Raw genomic sequence first — 21,629 nt, forward strand, 5'->3', positions numbered from 1 at the left:
AATAGAGAATAGTTAATATAATTTAAACTTGAAATTAAAAAAAAGGTATTAACTTTTCTAAAAAATAAAATACCTTCAAAATAAACAATTTTTTTTACTAAAAATAAATCATGTGAATAATTAAATAATATCAATTAAATTAATTTATTACTAACTCTTATAATATCCTATATAAAAAATAAGGATAAATTAATTATTTAATTAATTACTGAATATATTAAAACCGTTATATTATGTTTGTCAGAATTATTTATGTAAAACATAATGAAACAAAAAACCTAACATGTTAGAAGGTTATTCAGTGGTACTTGAAACAAAAATCTTTGTACTAATATGCTTGAGACAGGTACTGTAATAAATAAAATATCAATAATGTCTCTCGATAGAGTAGTCTTTCGATTTAAAGAGGAGAGTAATATATTCTACAATTTCAAGCAACTCCCTTTCCTATTTATAAGAAAAAACATATAATAAAATAAATAAATAATTTGGTTTTATAATTTCAAGACCACTTTGTTTGTGAATGGCACATTTAAAAGGCTGAATTCAGACAGCACCTAGATTCTGCGAGGGAGTGTCGGAAAACCAGAGTGGGTGGTTATGGGAAGTCCAGAAAACAGCGGTTTTGCGGAGCATCAAGTCGAAGAAAGAAATGGGGAGGACAACAGGGACATGGGCAGAGATAAAGCAAGGGAAATGGAAGGAAAAGAGGATAGAATCGAAGGGAAAGAGAACAAAAGTGGGGATTCGGAAGGGGATACTTTGAACAAACCTAATAAAAGAGGTACAAAAAAAGAAGTGACAGTTCCTTCGGAAAGAGGCAAAAAGGAGGAGAGAGGGGAAGAGGGAAAATGTTTGGATTTCGTGGAAGAAAGTGGGGAGAACGTGGATGAAAGTGGGGTTCAACTCAAAGGAAAGAACACTTTGATTTCAGTTGAGAATCTAGAGGTAGCAAACGGGGAAGGTATAGCTACCATGAAAGAGGACGTTGATATGGATTCTGCTGGTTCAAAGAGGAGATTGAGAACAATTGTTAAGAAAGTAAGTTATGCCGAAGTTCAAGAAAATGAAGATGATGAATTTGTGCCAAAGAAGCGTGGACGGGGCAGGCCGAAGAAGGAAGTAGTAGTGAAATCTGAAGGTCAAGAAGATGGTTTTATTAGTGAGAATGGTGATAATACGGTGCATGCAAAGAAACGAGGAAGGGGTAGGCCAAGGAAACAAGTTACTGAAAGTGTAGCCATTGAAGGGACAGATACAGATAAGAGTCGAAGAAGGGCGAAAAATGGGTCTTTGGGAATGAATGAGTCAGAAAATTTGGTTAAGCCCTTAAGGGTTCCCGGGGAAGAAGAAGAGCCTGTGCCTGGTTCAAAGAGAAAGAGGGATGTTAAGGTAAAAGTTTTTGCTTTTTAATTCCTGCATTATTCTTATAATGTGTCTTTTCCTTCATTTTCGGTTTCATGTTGCTGGTGCTTCTTGTTTTTGCTTTTTCTACAGTGGATTACCATTGCCAAAGAAGATAGATTAACGTGCCATCAGTGCAAGAGGAATGATAAAGGCAGGGTTGTGAGATGCAAACTTTGCAATAGTAAACGATATTGCATCCCCTGCATAAAAAATTGGTACTTCTTTCAGTTGATTCCTTTATGGAAATGGGTTTCTATCTAAATGTATGTGCATTGCATGCGGTTGCTAATTTCTTATGAACTTTGCTGCTTTTCTCTCTGGTTATTGTCAATCTTAATCATAAGTGAGTATGTTACTATGTTGTTCTTTTTCCCCTTTTAGCTGGTTAAGTATTTTGTCTTTCTGGGACTAGGTATCCCAAGATGTCTGAGGAGGAAATTGCTGATGCCTGCCCTGTTTGCCGAGAGAATTGCAATTGCAAAGCATGCTTACGGACGACTGGCCTACTCAAAGTTAGTTCTGAAATTCATAGCTTTACTGCTCACTTTGTTGCATATATGATGTCATGCTTGATTTATGATATTGTATAATTGATGACTTGTAGAAATTGGAAGAGACACTTAATCCGAAGTTCAGTGGTGGTGAAGAAGTTCAGCATACCAGATACGTGCTTCAGACACTTCTTCCATACATTAAACAATTTAGTGAAGAACAAATAAAAGAGAAGGTCATTGAGGCAAAAATTAATGGTATGTATATCTTTATTTGGACATCTGCTTGTGTGAATTTAGTTTTGTTCTCTACAGAGATTAACGGGGTTCTAATTTGGTGTGATTACAATCAAATAATTGATGTTGAAATTAATTTTTAAAAATAATCTGTAGAATCTGTTAGGAGAATGATCCTATAAATAATGTTCAAACTCTGTTTATCTTGTTGATGTGGATAGTAAAGATTGTTCTTTGCCTTGCTTGGAGCTTACTAGCTATGTTTTTATAGGAAAGAAGGTTGAAAAAGAAATTCCAGATACTATGCTGGCAGAATTTGTTATTATGATGACAAACATTTTGTATTGCAATCTTGTTGGCATAAGAAGTCAACTATGACTGTTCTTGATTTTAAGGGGTCTGCCAGCGTGGCATCTTCACACTCTTTTGTCTATGGTTACCTAGCGCATCGTATGAAAGTTTTTCTCATTACAATATTAATTCACCATATTTTTTCTAGTATGCTGGTTGGTTTATTAAGAATTATTTATGCTGACTTCATTTCTCCAAAATGTGATTTCTTGGGCCGTTCAATATCTGGAAGACTGTTGAACCAATGACAGACCTTGAACTTTGTTATGTTAATATCAGTATGGCATGTTAGAACATTGTTATTTAATTTCTTTCTTTTTAATGGTTCATTTTTAACGCATATTTATTGAATGAGTAGGGGTGGCCGCAGAACAGATAAAGCTTAAGCAGGCAATATGTACTGAGAATGAGCGTGTATATTGGTAAGTTCTTATGGTATTTTTTGTCATTGTGAAATTAAATGGAGATCATTTTGTATGTTGCTGGAACTCATTTTAGCAATTCTTGATACCAAGATTTTTTAAATATTTTTGCAGTAACTACTGCAGAACATCAATTGCTGACTTTCATAGAAGCTGTCCTGATTGTAACTATGATCTGTGCCTTACATGTTGCCATGAAATCCGTGATGGGGATTTGCGGGGTGGACAAAGGGAAGTAATTATGGAATATCCTGACATGAGTTTTGAATACTTGCATGGAGAACTTCAGTGCTCTATGCCATCAAAAGTGGGGAATGCTCTAAAGCCCTCTAAGGAAGAGGATTCCCCTGAGGAAACTAACTCTAAAGAACATAATGCTGCAACTTCTGAGTGGAAGGTGAATGAAAATGGCACCATTCGCTGCCCCCCGAAGGACTTAGGTGGATGTGGTAATGGCCTTTTGGAGTTAAGGTGCATGTTTGGAGAACATGCTGTTATTGAGTTAACTAGAAAGGCTGAGGAAATAACCAAAGCTCTGAATCTTGACCATGTTCTTGAAGTTTCTAACAAACAGTGCCCTTGTTACAATTCAATGGGAGAAGCTGACATTGACAACAATAAGCTAAGGAAAGCAGCTTCTCGAGAAGATGCCACTGACAACTATTTATATTGTCCAAAAGCTAAAGATATTGAGAGCGGAGATTTGAAACATTTCCAAAAGCACTGGGCTAATGGTGAGCCTGTTATTGTCAGCAATGTCCTTGAGAATGCATCTGGTTTGAGCTGGGAGCCAATGGTTATGTGGCGTGCTTTTCGTCAAGTAACAAATAAAAAAAGTGATCACCAATTGGAAGTTAAGGCACTTCATTGCTTAGATTGGTCTGAGGTCAGTTTGGTTATCAACTGCACTAGTTCTTATTATCAGAATATGATGCTTAAATTGGTACTGTGTATGTACCAATTTTTGAGTCAAACACAGTACTGCTGAAGCCGAATTAAGCTTTGATCTCATTGCCAATAACTTTCTTAATATATGTTTCCATTGCAGCTGCCATGTCTAAAAAATAGGTTTTTTTCCCTTTACGACTTACAATTGTTTATAAATTAAGCTTTCATCATGCTTTTAATTTTCTCTTTGGTCTATATTAAAGTTGCACCTCCACCTATTTCCAATTGGTATTAGCTTGGACACTTAACATGGTCTGCACCCAGGTTCTATTATGTTGTTCTTTCTACCATACCCTATGCGAGGTCGTCCACGTGTAGCTCAATCCAGAACAAAGCCTTAGTATCCTGTAGGGAGTCCACATCTCAATTTCTTTTGTAACTTGAAGAGAAAAATCGTATAATATATGTATGTTGGTGCTTTTGTAGCATCATTTCCATTTGAGTATATCATCTGAATTTTGGCTTGTGTAGTGAAATATGCTTGTCTTTTAACAGTTGCTTGTTATCCGGATAACCTTGGTTCTAAAATCAGCACTGTTGGTTAAATGTAGGTAGTGGTCAATATTCACCAATTCTTTAAAGGATACACAGATGGTCGTTTTGATTCAAAATCATGGCCTCAGATACTGAAGCTGAAAGATTGGCCTCCATCTAACGAATTTAAGAATCTCCTTCCACGTCATCATGCCGAGTTTCTTTGTTGTTTGCCATTTAAAGAATATACCCATCCTCAAAGTGGGCTTCTTAATATTGCTACCAAATTGCCAAAGAAATCTCTAAAGCCAGATATGGGGCCTAAGTCATATATTGCATATGGAGTTGCACAAGAGCTTGGGCGTGGAGACTCAGTAACCAGGCTTCATTGTGATATGTCAGATGCGGTATCTGCTCTCGATTTTTCCTTTATTTTTACAACTTCAATGTTAATAAACATATTATTTATTCAGTTATATTTTGAGCCTTTTTTGGTATAGAGTTATTGATATATCTACACATCATGTGCCAATGAAATTTAAGTAAGGTATCAAAACTAATGAAGTTTCATCTCTGTGCCTGTTCCCGCACAACTATATATATGTAAATATCTACCTGAATTTTATGCTTTATTGAGAAATGAACTGATGTTTGTGGTAATTCTCACAACGCTTGATATATAAAATAGATCATATTACAGCTTTTCTAATATACATGTGTATTTTGGTTTTGGTAAACACTAACTTTGACACGGTCTGGATCATAAGCCACTGTCACATTAGTTTATTTTGCTGATCCAAAGTGTAATACCGAAAGGTGTATTCAAAATGGAAAATTTGCAGTTTTGACTGATAGCTTGTTCTTTCTATTTTATGGGTGATTAGATCTTGTCTTATATGTTACCCGGACTCGGGGTGAGTGTTGGATATGCGTATGTGTGGCATGGATTCTCGATTTCTTGTAAGCTTTTTCATTTATTTGGAGGATTATATCCCCATACTTATGTCCGAATAGGTGTTGGACATCTTTGGAGAAATTGAAGAGGCTGGGTAACATATCCTGTCTTTACGTGTTCACTCTGATGCTTAATTCTTAAATAATTCATCATCTTTCTATGTGTTTCAAAACATAATTAGAACCTGCATGACTTCTAATGACGATTTCCCCCCCAAGTTCCTAAGTAAATAATTCATCATCTTTCTATGTATTTCAAAACATAATTAGAACGTGCATGACTTATAATGACGATTCCTCCCCCCCCCCCCAAGTTCCTAAGTATGTTTATTTGTTTTGAAATTTCTGTTCAGGTGAATGTTTTAACACACATTGCTGAGGTGAATCTTACTCGTAAACAGCTTGATGCAATCAACAAGTTAAAACGAAAGCACAATCTGCAAGACCAGCAGGAACTTTTTGGAAGAATTTCGAAGGTTGACAGGAATAAGCCTGATGATGGGTGGTTCGATGTATCTCCCTACGACAGGCAGTCTAATGATAGAGCTGGTGATCAGGAATGCAAAGTTATTGTTGAACAAGAAGGTCAAGATGGTTATTCGAGCCTGAGTGGCAATAATTCAGTGAGGGAATTTGAAATGCAAGAGAGTAGGAAGGAAAAAATGGATGAAGAAGAATGCGGAGAGAATCGCAGGTCATCTGAAACTTCTGGGAATGAAATTGAAGAGGTGGAAGCTCACGAGGGAGGAGCTGTTTGGGACATTTTCCGGAGGCAAGATGTTCCAAAGCTGCAAGATTACCTTAAAAAGCACTTTAGGGAGTTTAGATATGTTCATTGTTGCCCAGTATCACAGGTAGCTTTTCTTTTCTTTTTTTTTTTTTTTTTGAAAACAGCTTTTCTAAATTTTATGTATTGAGAGTGGAGCTTTTTGTTTTAAATATTATTGAATTGATAATATCTTCAGTAGAGGAGCTGCAATTGTTTCTTTTGGTTGGATTCTTATTATCCTTTTCATTATTTTAGAAATGAACTAATCTCAAAGCTGTAACAAAAAGATTGATATCAATTGCTATTTAAAATGTGCCTTTAATGGTCCCTTGGGGACAATGGAAGAAACGGGATCTTTTATTTAGTTGTCTGCACGTGTGTACAAGAAAAGCATTGGAATATGAAGTAGGACCTAGAGAATTTGGTGATGCCTTCCACATCTAACGTTCCGCACTTCTTGAGCTGGGTAAAGAATATAATCAGATGGGGATTCACAAAAAGGATTTGAAGTTAGGCTATTTGTTATTAGCTATTTATATGCTGAAAAGTTATATGTATTAATTTTAGGCAATTGATACTTACTTTCATGTCTTTGACGAGTTATTTATACTATGCAATGCTTCGTATCTTTGTTATATAGGTTTTTCATCCTCTACATGATCAGTCCTTTTATCTGACCATGGATCATAAGGCAAAGCTTAAGCAGGAATATGGTATGTCAAAATGTATAGTAAATATTGTTGAACTGGTTAGACAAAATGTCAGCCTTTGGTTATGGTTATAAAATGTTGGCATGCAGGAATTGAACCTTGGACTTTTGTTCAGAAACTTGGGGAAGCTGTTTTAATACCTGCTGGTTGTCCTCATCAAGTCCGGAACATTAAGGTAACATGGTACTTACATTTTCTTTTAAATGCTTTTGTTGCAAAAGAATATCTATCTCTAGTGTCTGCAATATTAGTGTCATATTTTAATTGTCTCTTGAATGCGAAGTCATAGTGTAGTTTGAGATGGTATTAAGTTCTACTTCAAATTATTATGCTAAAATCAACAAAAGTTGCAGTTTGCAGATCTAAACGATCTTCTTACCTATGTGGTTACTTCTTCTCAATTATATCCTATTTTCTTGTTTAACGATGTAATGCTCATTTGATGTAATATCTCAATTAGGTATTTTTTAGTGAAATAATTGTAATTGTTTCCCAGCTGTATAATAACTTAATCTTAGGGACTAATTGTACATAATTTTAGGGATTTGACTTCCAAGCCGAATACATGACAATCATTCTTCTCTTTTCTTCTATCCTTGTCACATGGTATTATAGCTTTTTACATTTAATTTCAGAGTTTGTTGTTCTTGAGTTTGGATGGGAAAAACTTCTAATGGTTGTTTTCCCATAGCCATAGGGATTTTTTTTTCGTGGGTCACTTTAGAAGTGATTTGCAGGGCTCATTGCCTCTACAAGGAGGTGCAACAACTTTAGTTCGGTCAATCCTTGAAGTCTGGTGAATGAAGGACCCATGAGTGAAGCTCATGTGCCATTTGTCCTTTTTGGAGTCTTCATATGTCGGCACATGGGGGAGTGTGGAGTCTCTCTTTGATAATACCCTGGTCTTTAGGGGGTTAATCATGTTGTTACCCTATGGATCCATTGGTGATTGGTTTGGGAACCTTTGTGACCGTGTGGCTTGGCTGAAATTTTTGGGTTGCCTTGGGCTGCCATTGCTACTTTGTTCTGATTTGGTTTGGTAGAAATTTTGGGCTGCCATTTGCTGCTTAGTTTTGATTTGGTTTGGGTTGGAGTGGTTCGGTTAATCTTTTGGTTTTTGCGATTTACGTACTTGTCTACTTTTGGGTTAATTGTTGCCAAAATAAAAAGAGATTGACCGAATCTAAGGTTTTTATGAGTGAGATGGTTCTAGTAATGTCTAAAATTATGGAATGCAAAGTAAACAACCCCAATTACTTTGATTGGAGTAAGACCGTTTGGATTTACATTCGGAGTCTTGACAAAGACGATTATTTGACTAACCAATGATACTAGAAAAGTTTGGGTTTTAAGTGGATGCACGGCTCTCCTTGCAAGTTTTGAATTTATTGATAGTGAGATAATTGGATTCATTAATCACTATGAATTTGTAAAGAACTCGCCGATTGCTTGGATTTTTTGTTTTTCAGTCAAGGAAATTTGCATCATATTTATGAGGTTTACAATGTTCTTAGTGTTTTAAGAAAGAAGCCAAGTCATTCACAACCTATTACATTGACTTCAAGAAGACTTGTGAAGAATTAAATATGTTAATACCATTTAGTTCGGGTGTCAAAGTGCAATAAGCTCAAAGAGAGCAAATGGCTGTAATGAGCTTCTTGGTTGGTTTTCCTTTTGAATTTGAGGCTACAAATCTCAAATTCTATCGAGTTTTGAATTTCTTTCCTTCACACTAAAAATTCTCTATCTCCTCATGTTACCAAAGGAGATCGGAATGACACCACACAAAAGAATAATAACATTGGATGGGGAATAACTGAGAAAAGACCGTTAACAGTCTGAATCAAACATCGTCTACTATTATTGTCATGAGATGATTCATATGAAGAGATTTTGTAAGAAATTGTAGAATTGCCTTCGAACTCAGACCACTCTTGTTACTACTCCTGCGGTATTAGGTGTCTTGTTTCCTTCTCATCCACAGATCATATGGCATGTAATTCTAATCTTTTACCTTCTTCCAATCGCATAAATCACCTTCTCTTGTGACTATAGTTGATAGGTTCTCCTTTTTGGTTTTAATAATGTCAATCTAACTTCCTCCGTTACTCTATCATTTGTATCAAGCCTGCCAAAACTTACCTTTTAACTTAAATTTGTGAGTAAATTTTCTCATTATCTAAACTGTTGTATCTCATTTTTCCTATACCACTGTCTTTTGCAGGATCTTATAGCGAAGTAGGCTATTAGTAGAGGACATGTTTTGATGGTCTCTATGCTTTTAATTGTTTTCTCTCTTCTATGCCCTTTGTGTTGATATAAAAACTCAATATGGTATTTTGTGCACATTTTGAGTAGTGATAATGCCAAGGATCCCTACATGTTCCAAGATCATATTCTTAATCAAACCTTATATGTTGTCACATCATCATTGAATGGACTAAATGCGAGGAAGAACAAACATGCCCTTGAGACTACAAGCACTTTTGTCTCAAATGAAGGTTCCTAAATAATTATGGGTTGATGTTGTGCCCATCATGTGTTTTTTAATAAACCACATGTCCCCATCAGCACTCAATGTTGATAGTCCATACAATGTTTTGTTTCCAACCTTGTCATTGTTTCTGATGAAACTGAAACACGTGCCTTATTCGGGATGTTCGACCTCGTATCACTAAGTTGGAACAAAAGTCTTTGGAGTGTGTTTTTTTGGGCATTCTTATCTTCAGAAAAAGGTACAAGTGCTACAACCCTAATCTTAACAGGTATCTAGTATTTGTTGATGTCTCTTTTTCTAGAAAAGGAAAAAAAACTTTTGATGTCTCTTTTTCTAGAAAAGGAAAAAAAACTTTCTTTTCTGAGGACACATCTTCAGTTTCTATAAGATGGGGAAGGGAGAAGAATGGTTGATACTCTCACATCTTGAATTCTTTCACCAAATGACCAGGCAATCTTGTTCCTCTTGCACTTGTGCAGTTGTGCCAACAAAGTCACCAATTCCGTTTCAGTAAAGCTAGCTTCGGTTCGATTGTTTATCACTATAGCAGCTATGTCTGAGTGGTCCTTGCATCAATTGGATATAAAGAATGATTTTTTTACATAGTGATTTCTAGGAGAAAAACTATATGGAGCACCCATTAGGATTTGTTGCTTAGAGGGAGAATGAGAAGATTTGTCAACTTCGCATATTTGCAATATTTGCTGGCTGCGATCTTTGAACCTTATTTGTAGCTTTACACAGAAATGCTTAGTATGGCCTGGCTCATGACAATAATATCACATGATTCTCCCCATCTTCTGACCGCAACTATCACTCCCTTACTCACAAGGACTCTATTGTTAGTTTGAACTAAATTAGAGCTTTCAATACGTAATACTCTCATAAAGGTATCTTGTAAAGATATGATCTTTGATCTAGAGAGGATTTGAGATTTAGTAACCTCAAGTTTAGCAACCGCCAATTGCTCCCGTTGAGCATGTTGAACTTTCACATTTGGGTTGAATGGTAATAAAACATTAAGCTCCTCATGTGCTTTTTTGAAATCCATGTGCTCTTTTGAAATCCATAAAGTATGTCGTAAATGACTTGCCTTACTTATCAGGTTGGTAGTAGGCTTAGCATACTTCATACATTCGCAAGATATTTACTTTCCCATAATATAGAAACTCCAAATACTTTATTAGTTCTTTAACAAATTCTTAGTGTTTGATCACAGCGATCACCTCAATATTGATAGAATTGCAGATTTGTAAGTATAGTCGTGCATCTTCTCATAACCAGACTTGTCTAGTATCATCCATTCTTGGTCCTTGACCAAGTGGTCATCCTTATCAATACTCAAATAAATCCTGATGGTCTTGCTTCAGTTTAAATAGTTGGACACCTTCAGTTTATGTTCAATAATCTTAGACATCAGTGGAACCATCTCGCTTACTGTTACCTTAGAATCAACCATAAGAAAAATCACAAAGCACAAACAAAACTCAAGGGCCCAAAAGTGCAAATAAAACATAATTTCCTAAGTCTAAAAAACTAAACCTTGACGTCGATGCCTAAACCAAATAGAATAGTCTAGGAAAAAAGAAAATCTCAAAACAGTGCAAAAAGCTCCGAACACCAAAAGCCCTCCAGTTGCACGTCCTATCAAATACCCCAACACTAGGTTTTGGTTGGAGCATGTAGTCGATGCCGTAGAAGGTTGGAAGGCAACTAACACCACACACGCTTCCACATGCCGGCGTGTGAAGGTGGCGGTTGTTTAGGCGGCACGTGAATTGCATGTGATAACCTTCTAGTTGTTGGAAAGTGCAAATTGGCTGAAGGTGTGGTGGTGCTCCTCCCTGTGCCTGCAGTGCACGCTAACAATCACCTTAAAAGTTACCCATGAAAATACCCAATCGTTTCATGATTTGATCAACGAAACACAAAAAAGTTAAAGCTTAAAGGCTCTGATACCATGTAAACGAAATTGAGTAATAGAAAAAGAATGAAATTTATTTGAGTGAAAACTATATGTTGTTTTCTACTTTGAGATATATGTTTATACAAGTTACAAGCTAACAGAAAAAGAAAGAAAATAAAATAAAATCCTAATTCAATCCCTATAAATTAGCAATATACAAGTATATAAATATTCTCTAGCAACTTAGTATGGCCTCATGTTTCCTTCATCTTGCTCATTAATTGCATTTCTAGATTTTGTTTTTATTTCTAAGGTTGTTCAAGCGGCCTAAGTTATCTCAGTTAGTGTAATGCAATGTTTGAGGAAATATGTATCCTAGATGAAAATGTAACTTAGAGCTTGGTGAATTTCCCCATAAGAAAGATGGTTGTTGGTTGCGAATGAGCATTTACTGTTAAAATTAATCTTAATGGTTGCGGTTTGTCTTAAAGCACGTCTTCTTTTCAAAATCTATACTCAGACTTATGGGGTAGACTACTTTGATACATTATTTTTCCTGTGGCTAAAATGACATTTGTTTATTTCCGTGACAGTTGCTTACAATTGACCTTTATAGCAATTGAACATTAAGAATACTTTTCTCTATGGATATCTTCGAGAAGTGGTTTATATGGAGCATTTGCTAAGGTTTACTACTCAGAGGGAGTCTAGGGAAACCTATCGTCTAAGTCCTTGTGCTGGGTTTGGAAAATTCAACAAGGTAGTTCAGCAACTCGGACTAAAGAAGAGTAAGGGTGAGTTTGGATGGGCGGTGCGTTTAGCTGCGGTTAGTGTAAAAACAGCAGTGGCGGTGAGATTAGATACTGTAGCGATACTGTAGCGTGAGACAAAAAATAAGTTAAACGCACCGCACCGCAGTCAATCGCCCATCCAAACGAAGCCTAAGTCTGATCATTAATTATTCTACAAACAAAATCATTCTTTGTGTTTGTTCACGACATCATCATTACAAAAGATGACCATACATCAATCCCATCTATCAAAACACTTCTACATACTAAGTTCCACAGAGGATTTGGGGTTGTTGAAATACTTCTTGGGAATGGAGGTATCAAGAAGCAAGAAAAGGTTTTTCTTGTCTCAAAGAAAACACGTGACTGATTTGTTAACAAAGACAAGGAAAACATGAGCCATGCCACGATGTACTACTATGACTCCTAATCTACATCTTTTCAAAGATGATGGTGGGTTATTTGAAGGCCTGGAGAAGTATAAAAGTTTTGAATATTGAATTATCTTAGAGTACCTTGTCCAAATATTTGTACACAACTAGTGTCGATAGTTAGTTTATGTATTTACCAATAGTTAATCATTGGGTAGCTCTAGAGTAGATTTTGTGTTACTAGAGAAACACTGTATGAGAATCGTGAATACACCAATATCATATGTTTCACAAATGTTAATTGGGCCAGATCAAAAGTTGATAGAAGATCCATTACAAGTTAATGTGTTTCTGTTGGAGAGAACTTGGTGTTGTGGAGAAGTAACATAACGTTGTATCATCCAATGTAGAGTTAGAATGTAGAGCCATGGCTCGATCAGTATGTGAGATTATGTGGATACGTCATCTTTTGGTTGAAGTTGGTTAAAGTCTTCTTCAGCAAAAAAACTGCCGTGTGATAATCAAACTGCTCTTCATTTGGCTACAAATTCATTATTTCATTAATGAACTAAACATACCTAGGTTGATTCCCACTTTGTTCATGATAAAATGCAAGAGATACTGGTATTTATCGATATGTGAAGACAGGAGACCAAGTAACATCTTCACATAGGTTATAATTGGGACTTGGGTTTGATATCTTTGTAATAAGCTGGCATGATTGACATCTATACTCCAGCTTGAGAGGGAGTGTTACTCAGTTGTATAATAATATAGTTTTAGGGACTAATTGTACATAATCTTAGGAATTTGATAGGGTTCTATTGTTTGATTTCCTCCTTTCTTCAACCACTGTAACCTGTATAAATTCAACTTCTAAGAGGAAGCATGATAAGCATTCTTCTCTTCTATCTTTGTTACAGTAATTATTAACATAATGAGTATAAAATGATTTATGAATCCTATGGTTAATTTGAATTATGTATAGATTTGAGATGCTTGTGAGAGGTTTGCAAATCAATTGGGAAGCAATATTGGACATTTCTAAAACTCGGGGGTACTTTCTGTTTTCTTGGTGCCTTGTTTAATATCCTTGATGGATTCTTCTATGTTTAATCATATGTACTGTGTTAAAAACCTTACTTGCTCACCAAAAGAGGATACACTGGAGGTTTGTGCATAAAGTTGAGCTTAATAGTCTAATGACTTTGTCTTGTACACATAAATCACGGTGTAGTTTCATGCTTTTTAGCAACCATCATCAAGTTGATTTCTTATGCTGATTATTCAATATGCATGGGCTTATCTTACTATCTATCTTTATGTTTGACAGTCATGCATAAAGGTTGCTCTCGATTTTGTTTCGCCTGAAAATGTCGGTGAGTGTGTTCGCTTGACTGAGGAATTTCGTCTGCTTCCCCGTGATCATAGGGAAAAAGAGGATAAACTAGAGGTATGCACATAGTTCTTGACCATTGAAATGTTAATGCTATAATTTCTCTGTATATGCCTTTTAGCCTCTCTAGCGAGAGGGGAAGTGGGTAGCTTTACTTGTATCTTGCCCTATATTTACTTGAACAACATTATCATGGATCATTGTTTCTTAGACCTATACGAACATTAGTCATTTGCTCCATTGATCAATGAATGCTGTGGAATCCAATCACTGTAGCACTGCATACTCTCCATTACCTACATCTTTTTTGGCCTTTGTTCATTTCATCCGATGTAGTTATTTCAGCCTTGTGTTTATTAATCCCTTTGAATGTTGTTTCTTTATAATTGCCATTTGTAAACAGGTGAAGAAAATGACTGTACATGCAGTCCAGCAAGCTGTGAAATACTTGGATCCAAATGCAGAGTGAGTCACTTCATATGCTTTGGTTATGAATATTAGTACTATATTATATTGTTCGCTCTGAAACTTTCTTTCTTATATAACTGCGATAACTTACTTGAAATGATGATCTGATATGGTCCTCAATGCTTCTTTACTATTCTGCTTCACTTATGTGTGAAACTTTGGTCCTTTCATGCATTTATTTTTACGTGAAAACAGAATTGCAATTGATTTCGTGAGATGCTGCCTTAATTACTTTGCATTTAACTGCACCATATGGTCACTGGTTTTATTCTATGTTGATACCTCTGCAAGATGTTTTTATCATAAGAATATCCAGATATAGCAAATAAATCATGTCAAAAAGTTTTGTTTTAGTGCTTTATATGCATTTGATAGTTTAGCGTGCTCACCAAGTCGCCATTTGCTGAAATAAGTTAAATTGGTTGATTCAGGGTTGAACTTGCTTATAAAGTTAATTGAGTTGCATCCTTTCTGAACGATTACAATTGCGAAGTGGGCAACGGCTTCTTTTTTTTCCAACATCACTGACTGATTGGATTTATTGACAGTGTCAAGAAGATGTAGCAACATATACATATGTCTGTATGTATGTATGTATGTATGTATGTATGTATGTATGTATGTATGTATAAACTCCTAATTCCTTCTTGGCTCCTGCTAAATGATAAAGGCTAGCACAATACTCTGTATTTCTTTGAACTATTCTGGTGTTTTCTTGGGGATTAGAATCACCTGATTGGAATTTTAATTGATTTAGCCTTGGGTTATTGGTTCCATTGGATACATCAATTAGTTTTTAAAAAATTAAAAGTTTTATTGCTTTAATCATTTAATTAAGTTTGATAATTTATACTTTTCCTAATAAAGAGGTGGAAAATGATAAGTATTTATAGATATTATTTTTAAAGTGGTAAATTTAAAATTGGTACATTTTTATGAGATTGATACTTATGATTTTTTTGTCTCATATTGGTACCTGAATTTTTATTCAATTTTTTAATGACAGTGGTAGTTTTGGTCAATCTCGTGCTGTCGACCCCTTTTGACTTGTTCCCTTAAAAAAAACCGATTGAAATTATTTATCTTAAATTAATTAACATCATTTATTAAAAATATAAAAAATAAAAATCCATATTAGCAAATTGATTGCTGAAGAAACTTTACCTTTTCGATTACCAATTGACCCCCATCCTAAAGAAAATGCCTAGGGGACCAAAAAAGAACAAAGTAAGAGAAGTGAGGGTAAACTGTCTAGAAAAGGGAGAAAGATAAAGTGCCATAGGTGTTTCATGGTTGGACACAACTCTAGAAGTTGTAAAACTTCATCTACTGTAAGTGTTTTCATGACTAAAAATTTTAATGCAATTGTTGGCTAATTTGAGAACTCCTAATATGCGAATTTTGCATAGTACACCTCCACTAGCTCCAACAGTTGCTGCTCCACTAGCTCTGTCTCAGACAGTTGGTTGGGAAAACAAGTTGTGCAAATGATTGGGTTATACACGGGTGAGAGGACAGGGATGAAAATTTTATAAATATTTAATGGTACATTTTTGTAAATATGAATGTTATGTCAAATTAACGTAACAGAGAGTGTAATATGTTGATAAGATGATATAAAGATGTTGAAATTAAATTCTTAAATATGGAAAATAATATATACAGTTGGTAAATTTTTTTTATCTTAATTTAAAATTTAATATTGAAGCAATGGTTTATAGTTTTAATCATAAAATAAAATATTGAAAACATTTTAGTTAATTAAAGACATTATGAATGAAGAATCAAATTAAAGACATTTTAATTAATAAATTTTGAAAACATTTTTTCTAAAATAAAATTTTCATAATGCCTTTGATTCGAAAAAAATACTGTAGTTTTTTTAAATCACTTTGACTCTCTACCTTTAAATTTTAGTAAACTTGTTATTGATTGAATTGTTAAAATTTTAACAGTATTGACATGACCATTTGTGTGGTAGTCCATGTATAATTCATAAAAAAAATAACATTTAAAAAATTCAACAAGCTTTTAAAATTACCTGTTACAGTGCCACATGAGTTGCAATGTCAATGTCATTAAAATTTTAATACTTTAGTCTTTCCATCAAAAGAAAGTAATTTAACTAAATTTAAACCAAAATGATAAAAGAAAAAAGGGGGCCAAAATTACAATATGAGTAAGCATTAGGGACTAAATTTATCTTTATGCTTTAAAAATATTTTAAAACATTGACAAAGTTAAATTACTTTTTAAATGATTTTAACTTTTAAAATGTTTTAATTATTTAAAATTATATTGCATTTTTAATTGAAAAAATATTAATTGTTTTTAACAGTTCTAATTTAAAATATATTTAATTTTTACATAGTCTTACAACATTTGTTACAAATTTAACTTAGATAATTATATAAATATTTAATATTTTAACATTATATTTTTAAGGAATAAATCTTAAAATTATACATAAACTTTGATTTAATGTACAATTATATACGTGAATTTTAATTTGATACAATTATACGCGCGAAACTCTAATTGTGGTTTAAATGTATACTTGAAATTTTAATTTTAATTTAATCATACATATTTAAATAAATAAATAAATCAATTTATTTTTATACTGAATAGATATAATTATTTATGTAAATAATATATAATCATAAAATGATGTTATTTCAATAATTGTGTTAATAATTTAGGATGAAATCAAAATTTCATGTATAAAATTACACAAATCAAAATTACGTATACAATTACATATTAAACCATAATTCATATCTAATTTTGATATTTATCTTCTTTTCTTTTTAATAATATCAAAATTTGATAAAGTTGAAATACATAAATGACAAAGAAATTAACAAACAAATAACAATCATTACATTTCAAACCTATAAATACCTTCCTCGTTCTATTATTATTATTATTTAATAATTAATAATATAATATATGTTAGTGTATAAGTAATTTTATATTACATATAATAATATATTTATTAGTATATTATACAATAATTAAAATTATGTATTTATAGAAATATTAATATAACTAATATATATACAAAATTATTAGTATCAAATAATTGAAATTATTTTAATAATATTCCAATTTTATTAATTAACAAAAATTAAATGTAAAAAACTGAGAGAGATGCAGTTAATGTAAATATAGGGTAAGTGGGATATGCATGTGTTATGATGCCTTACGGTAGGCACTTAGCATCCTTTCCCTTTGATTAAAACCCTAAACCCTTAAGTGGATATTTCCTTTACCCAAAATATTAAAACATTATACACAATCCAGATCCAAGGAGATATTGACAATCTTCAATGGGCGAGGCTGCCATTTCTAAACATCATGCAAAAATCAAACACAATTTGGTGATTGTCATTTTTCTAAAAAGGCCGGCCAGTCGGCATAAGACAGATGGTAAAAACTAATTCCCATAGGGTGAACACAAGTTAATAGAGGAATGGATGTTGTAGATACATGTCTTTTACCATAAAGAACTGGTACATTCTGCGTGTATTAAAACAAGACGCTGCTACCTTGTGGCTCGATGGAGGAGTATTCCCAAAGTACTAGCTCTGACCCGAGGTTGAGACCTCAACACTACAAACAGGGCAGACCTGCGGTAACAAAATAATACATCATTCGATACCCATTGCATTGGGACATGTATGTTTACGAATGATTCTGTGAACAGATAATAGTTGCAGAAACCAGTATTCTAACATGTATATGTCACAACAAAGCAACAAGGGAGACATTTGCCAGTTTTGTCTTTTGATGGAGAGTTTATGCAGATGTTGCTTCTAAGTCCTCATAAACCTATATAACAAGCAAAATTAGAGGCAGTTAAATGCAGTATACCTTGTTTATTTTCAACCAATTATTTATGCACTCGGGATGATATGAATGCTTGCAAGAAAGCACTGTCAGGGAGTCACCATCATCGTAGTCTACACGGCATATGACACACCTGAAAACAAAGGATACAAATTGAATCAGCAAGTGAATGATATACAGGCATTGAGGAATGATGCATTCAAACTTACGAATCATTGCTTCCTGTCTGACTGCTTCCTGCCTTGTACTTTATGGAAGGCAAGGAGGCAAGTGAATCAGCCGAAAGCCCTCTGCTCTCAGTTCCAACAACTTCACCAAGTGCAAGGAGTTCCTGGATGATAGAATCATACTTAGAGTGTTTAAGCAGAAAGTTAAATGCAGTAGACTCTACCCAGTTTACCTCATACGAAAGCTCATCAGGATCAACTTCTTCCCATGTATCCTGCAAATGTATATCACCAAAAAATCAGACTAGAAATTAAGTGAGATGATAAGCTTCATCACTGCTAAAAAGAGCAAAAAAAAAAAAAAAGAGAAGAAAATTTCATTTTATACAGAGGTCAAATCTCAAGGTATCACGCAATCAACTATTTAATGAAAACTCAGTCAAATCTCATAATAGTGAGTTTCTAAGAGAAAAATGTCGAGAAACTATAACATACAACAACCTCAAATTCTGAACCATTCACAAAATGGTCCTTGCATTTCAAACAAGTTATTTTACTCCCAGCACTGTTATGACAAATATAGGTTGACTGTTATAAATACTCAATAAATCCTGTTTATTCCAATATATCACCAATCATTCCCAATAAGTGAAATTCCAAAATGTAAAATAACAGCCATTACATGTATAATCCTAAAACAGAACCAGACAGCATATTATCAACCCAAGAGTACAGAGGGACAGACATGAACCTCTGCCTCAGACATAAACAAAAGAGATGGTAATGTTGACTGTGGAATCCTCGCTTATAACAAGTTAAATGTCAGAACTAAGAAGATTACACTTACTAGTTCAAAATATGAAGTGGCCAACAAGAGGGAATCAAGTGCTAATATTAGCATGTGAATGTACCTAAATACTAAACATCTAATTGAAACCAGATAGTCTAATGTGTGATTCAATAATGTCAAGATGAGTAAACTGAAATGTATCCATCACAAGCATCAGATTGCAAATAACTTGATGAGGTTTTAGCTTTAGAACCATTCCAGTCTTGTTAAAAGTATAAGCATAACATTCACAAATAGACAACCAAACATATTACTCAATATCCACAAATTTCCAAGTGAACATCTTTGGAATGAAGGAAGTGAGAACCCCAAATTCTCCCTGACATGTTATTGCAGTTTTCAACCTGGCATAGTTGCATGTATGTAGGAAAGAATGAAAAATAACAATAGACGACCATCTAAGTATTTACAAACAAATGTCTATATACGTACAAATGATATATGTCACATAATCTGATTGAAACTTTTTCCCATAAAGTAACATAGAGATCAATACATATGCAAGAAAATTCAGGCTTATAACCCGTATTTACAGTAATTCACACCTGGGAGTGACCTCCATGATCCTCTAATGTAAAAATTCCTCCTGCAAATTAGTAAAACCTCAATGAACACTCTCAACATATGCATAAATTCAAAGCAATTAACAAGAGTCTCACAATAGTAAAGACTCACTATCATTAATCCCAGCTAAGGCCAACAATCTAGCAGCCATTTCTCTTTCCTCAGCGTCCTGAAGCGCTCTAGCAAAAGCCTCATCACTCGAAAAAGCAGCTGGGTCGAGTTCAGCACTAGGGTTGTTATCCTCATCACCATCCTCAGCATGTGCATGCACATCAAACGCATCCTCATCATCATCGGCATCAGTCCCATCATATTCCTCTTCATCTTCATCCTCCTGCTCACCATCATCCTCATCCTCATCATCGCCGTCAGTAATATCATGATCATGGGGATCTCCAAAATCATCATCATCGTCATCATCATGCAAATAGCTCCCAGCCTCCCAACTCCCGTAATCACTCCCACCATCATTATTCATCCTAAGCATCATATACGCCCTTTCCTATAAAAAAAGTAATTTTTATAAACAAGCACACAAAAAATGAACAAATTTCAAAGCCAAACCAAAAAAAAAAGTTGAACATTTTTACCTGTTCTTGTAGGGTTCGAGCAAGAGCCAGGTCAGCATCAACCTGACTGAGATTAGTGAAAGGAGTTCTTGTCGAAGACTGACGTGGCGGCTGCTCTCGTTCCTGTTCCTGTTCCTGTTCCTGTTCATGTTCTTGCCTGTCTTCTTGTCTTTCTTCATGTTCACTTTCAGTGTTCAAATTTTCATTGCCGTTGCCGTTACCATTAGGGTTAGGGTTAGGGTTAGGTTCTTGTTCTTTCTGTTCGGCCGACATTCTTTTTGCCTTCCTCCCTAACCGACAACCGCCGATTTCGCTATGCTGTTCCTCGGCGTAGTTTTCTCCGAAGCAAAGGTTTTCAGATCAGGAAAAAATCGTCGGGTAGATGAAAATGTAAAGAGGAGAGATCGGCGATGGGATGGAATCGGATAAAAATCGGGGGATAATTCAAGAATCTAAAAGGAAGATAAAAGAGGGAGAAATGAGAGGGAGAACCGAATGATTGGAGAGAGCCGCCGTTGGGTGGAGTCTTTCTTTAATTGAAAAGCCTATATATTTTTATTTGTTCCTTCTTTTATGAGGGGAAATTAATAGTGCTACTTAACGTAGGAAAAGAGAAAAGTGAGTATATTTCATTATTTATTCAGGTAAACTATACATAAAAGTTACTAAATTATTAGTAAATTTACATTTTAGTCACTTTACTTTTAAAATTTATTAAATGGTTATTTAATTATTTAAAAGTTTTTATTTAAATTATTAGGTTGTTATTTTTTAAAGAAAAGTCTAGCTAGTAAGTTTCAAGCGATAATTCGATAATCAATATGGTAGATTAATATTCATCAATAAGTAGAAGAAAATACTTTAGATCTAAGTCGATATAACGGTCAATGTCTAACAATACAGAACAAAACTGTTTGGATTTTGGTTTGTAATTTGTAACATTCAAAATTGTTTCATGTAGAATAGAAGGGGGGTTCGGTTAGTGCAGGCGATGTGAATAAAGAATGTCATACAACAACGAGTTTAACAACCTAGTGACCTAAATGAAAACTTTCAAATACTTCAATAATCATTTTATAACATTTTAAAGTTAAGTAACCAAAACACAAACTTACTAACAATTTAATGACTTTAGATGTAATTTACTTTTACTTTTATTTATACTTTATTACAAAATTTTTAACTCCATAATTATTGAAAATATTAAAAATTTTGTTAAATATTAATTTAAAATATGAAATAGGGGAGTTTTATAAAAAAAAATTATATAAAAGAATAAATAAGGTTTTAATTGAGGCTTTAAAAATTATTAGTTTCTAATGTCACATATACGTGATTTTATATGTTTAATTTTTAATTAATTTTTAAATAACTTAATTTTAGTTAGTGTTGCAATAATAATTATTTAAATAAATATAATTTTGATTTAAAAAAA

General features: G+C 34.0%; 2 protein-coding genes across 2 annotated transcripts; one reads left to right on the forward strand and one right to left on the reverse strand.

Annotated features, from left to right (window-relative positions):
* Nucleotides 1-436: 436 nt before the first annotated feature.
* LOC107909028 (lysine-specific demethylase JMJ25) lies at nucleotides 437-14,966 on the forward strand. Its single transcript, XM_016836393.2, has 13 exons — nucleotides 437-1,392; nucleotides 1,498-1,622; nucleotides 1,820-1,919; nucleotides 2,012-2,156; nucleotides 2,845-2,908; nucleotides 3,023-3,794; nucleotides 4,408-4,737; nucleotides 5,638-6,138; nucleotides 6,694-6,766; nucleotides 6,853-6,938; nucleotides 13,662-13,781; nucleotides 14,128-14,189; nucleotides 14,624-14,966. Exons 1-13 carry the CDS (start codon nucleotides 601-603, stop codon nucleotides 14,649-14,651), a joined length of 3,198 nt encoding a protein of 1,065 aa, XP_016691882.1. The 5' UTR covers nucleotides 437-600; the 3' UTR covers nucleotides 14,652-14,966.
* Nucleotides 14,967-17,509: 2,543 nt separating this feature from the next.
* On the reverse strand, nucleotides 17,510-20,793 carry LOC107909027 (E3 ubiquitin ligase BIG BROTHER-related). The gene is made up of 7 exons (XM_016836391.2): nucleotides 20,216-20,793; nucleotides 19,737-20,127; nucleotides 19,607-19,647; nucleotides 18,445-18,486; nucleotides 18,254-18,375; nucleotides 18,069-18,177; nucleotides 17,510-17,824 (listed from the first exon to the last, which is right to left on the reverse strand). The coding sequence occupies exons 1-7, from the start codon at nucleotides 20,465-20,467 to the stop codon at nucleotides 17,777-17,779; spliced, it is 1,005 nt and encodes a 334-aa protein (XP_016691880.1). The 5' UTR covers nucleotides 20,468-20,793; the 3' UTR covers nucleotides 17,510-17,776.
* Between the last annotated feature and the right edge of the window lie 836 nt (nucleotides 20,794-21,629).

Source organism: Gossypium hirsutum, chromosome D02 (assembly GCF_007990345.1).
Source record: "Gossypium hirsutum isolate 1008001.06 chromosome D02, Gossypium_hirsutum_v2.1, whole genome shotgun sequence".
NCBI classification, from domain to species: domain Eukaryota; kingdom Viridiplantae; phylum Streptophyta; class Magnoliopsida; order Malvales; family Malvaceae; genus Gossypium; species Gossypium hirsutum.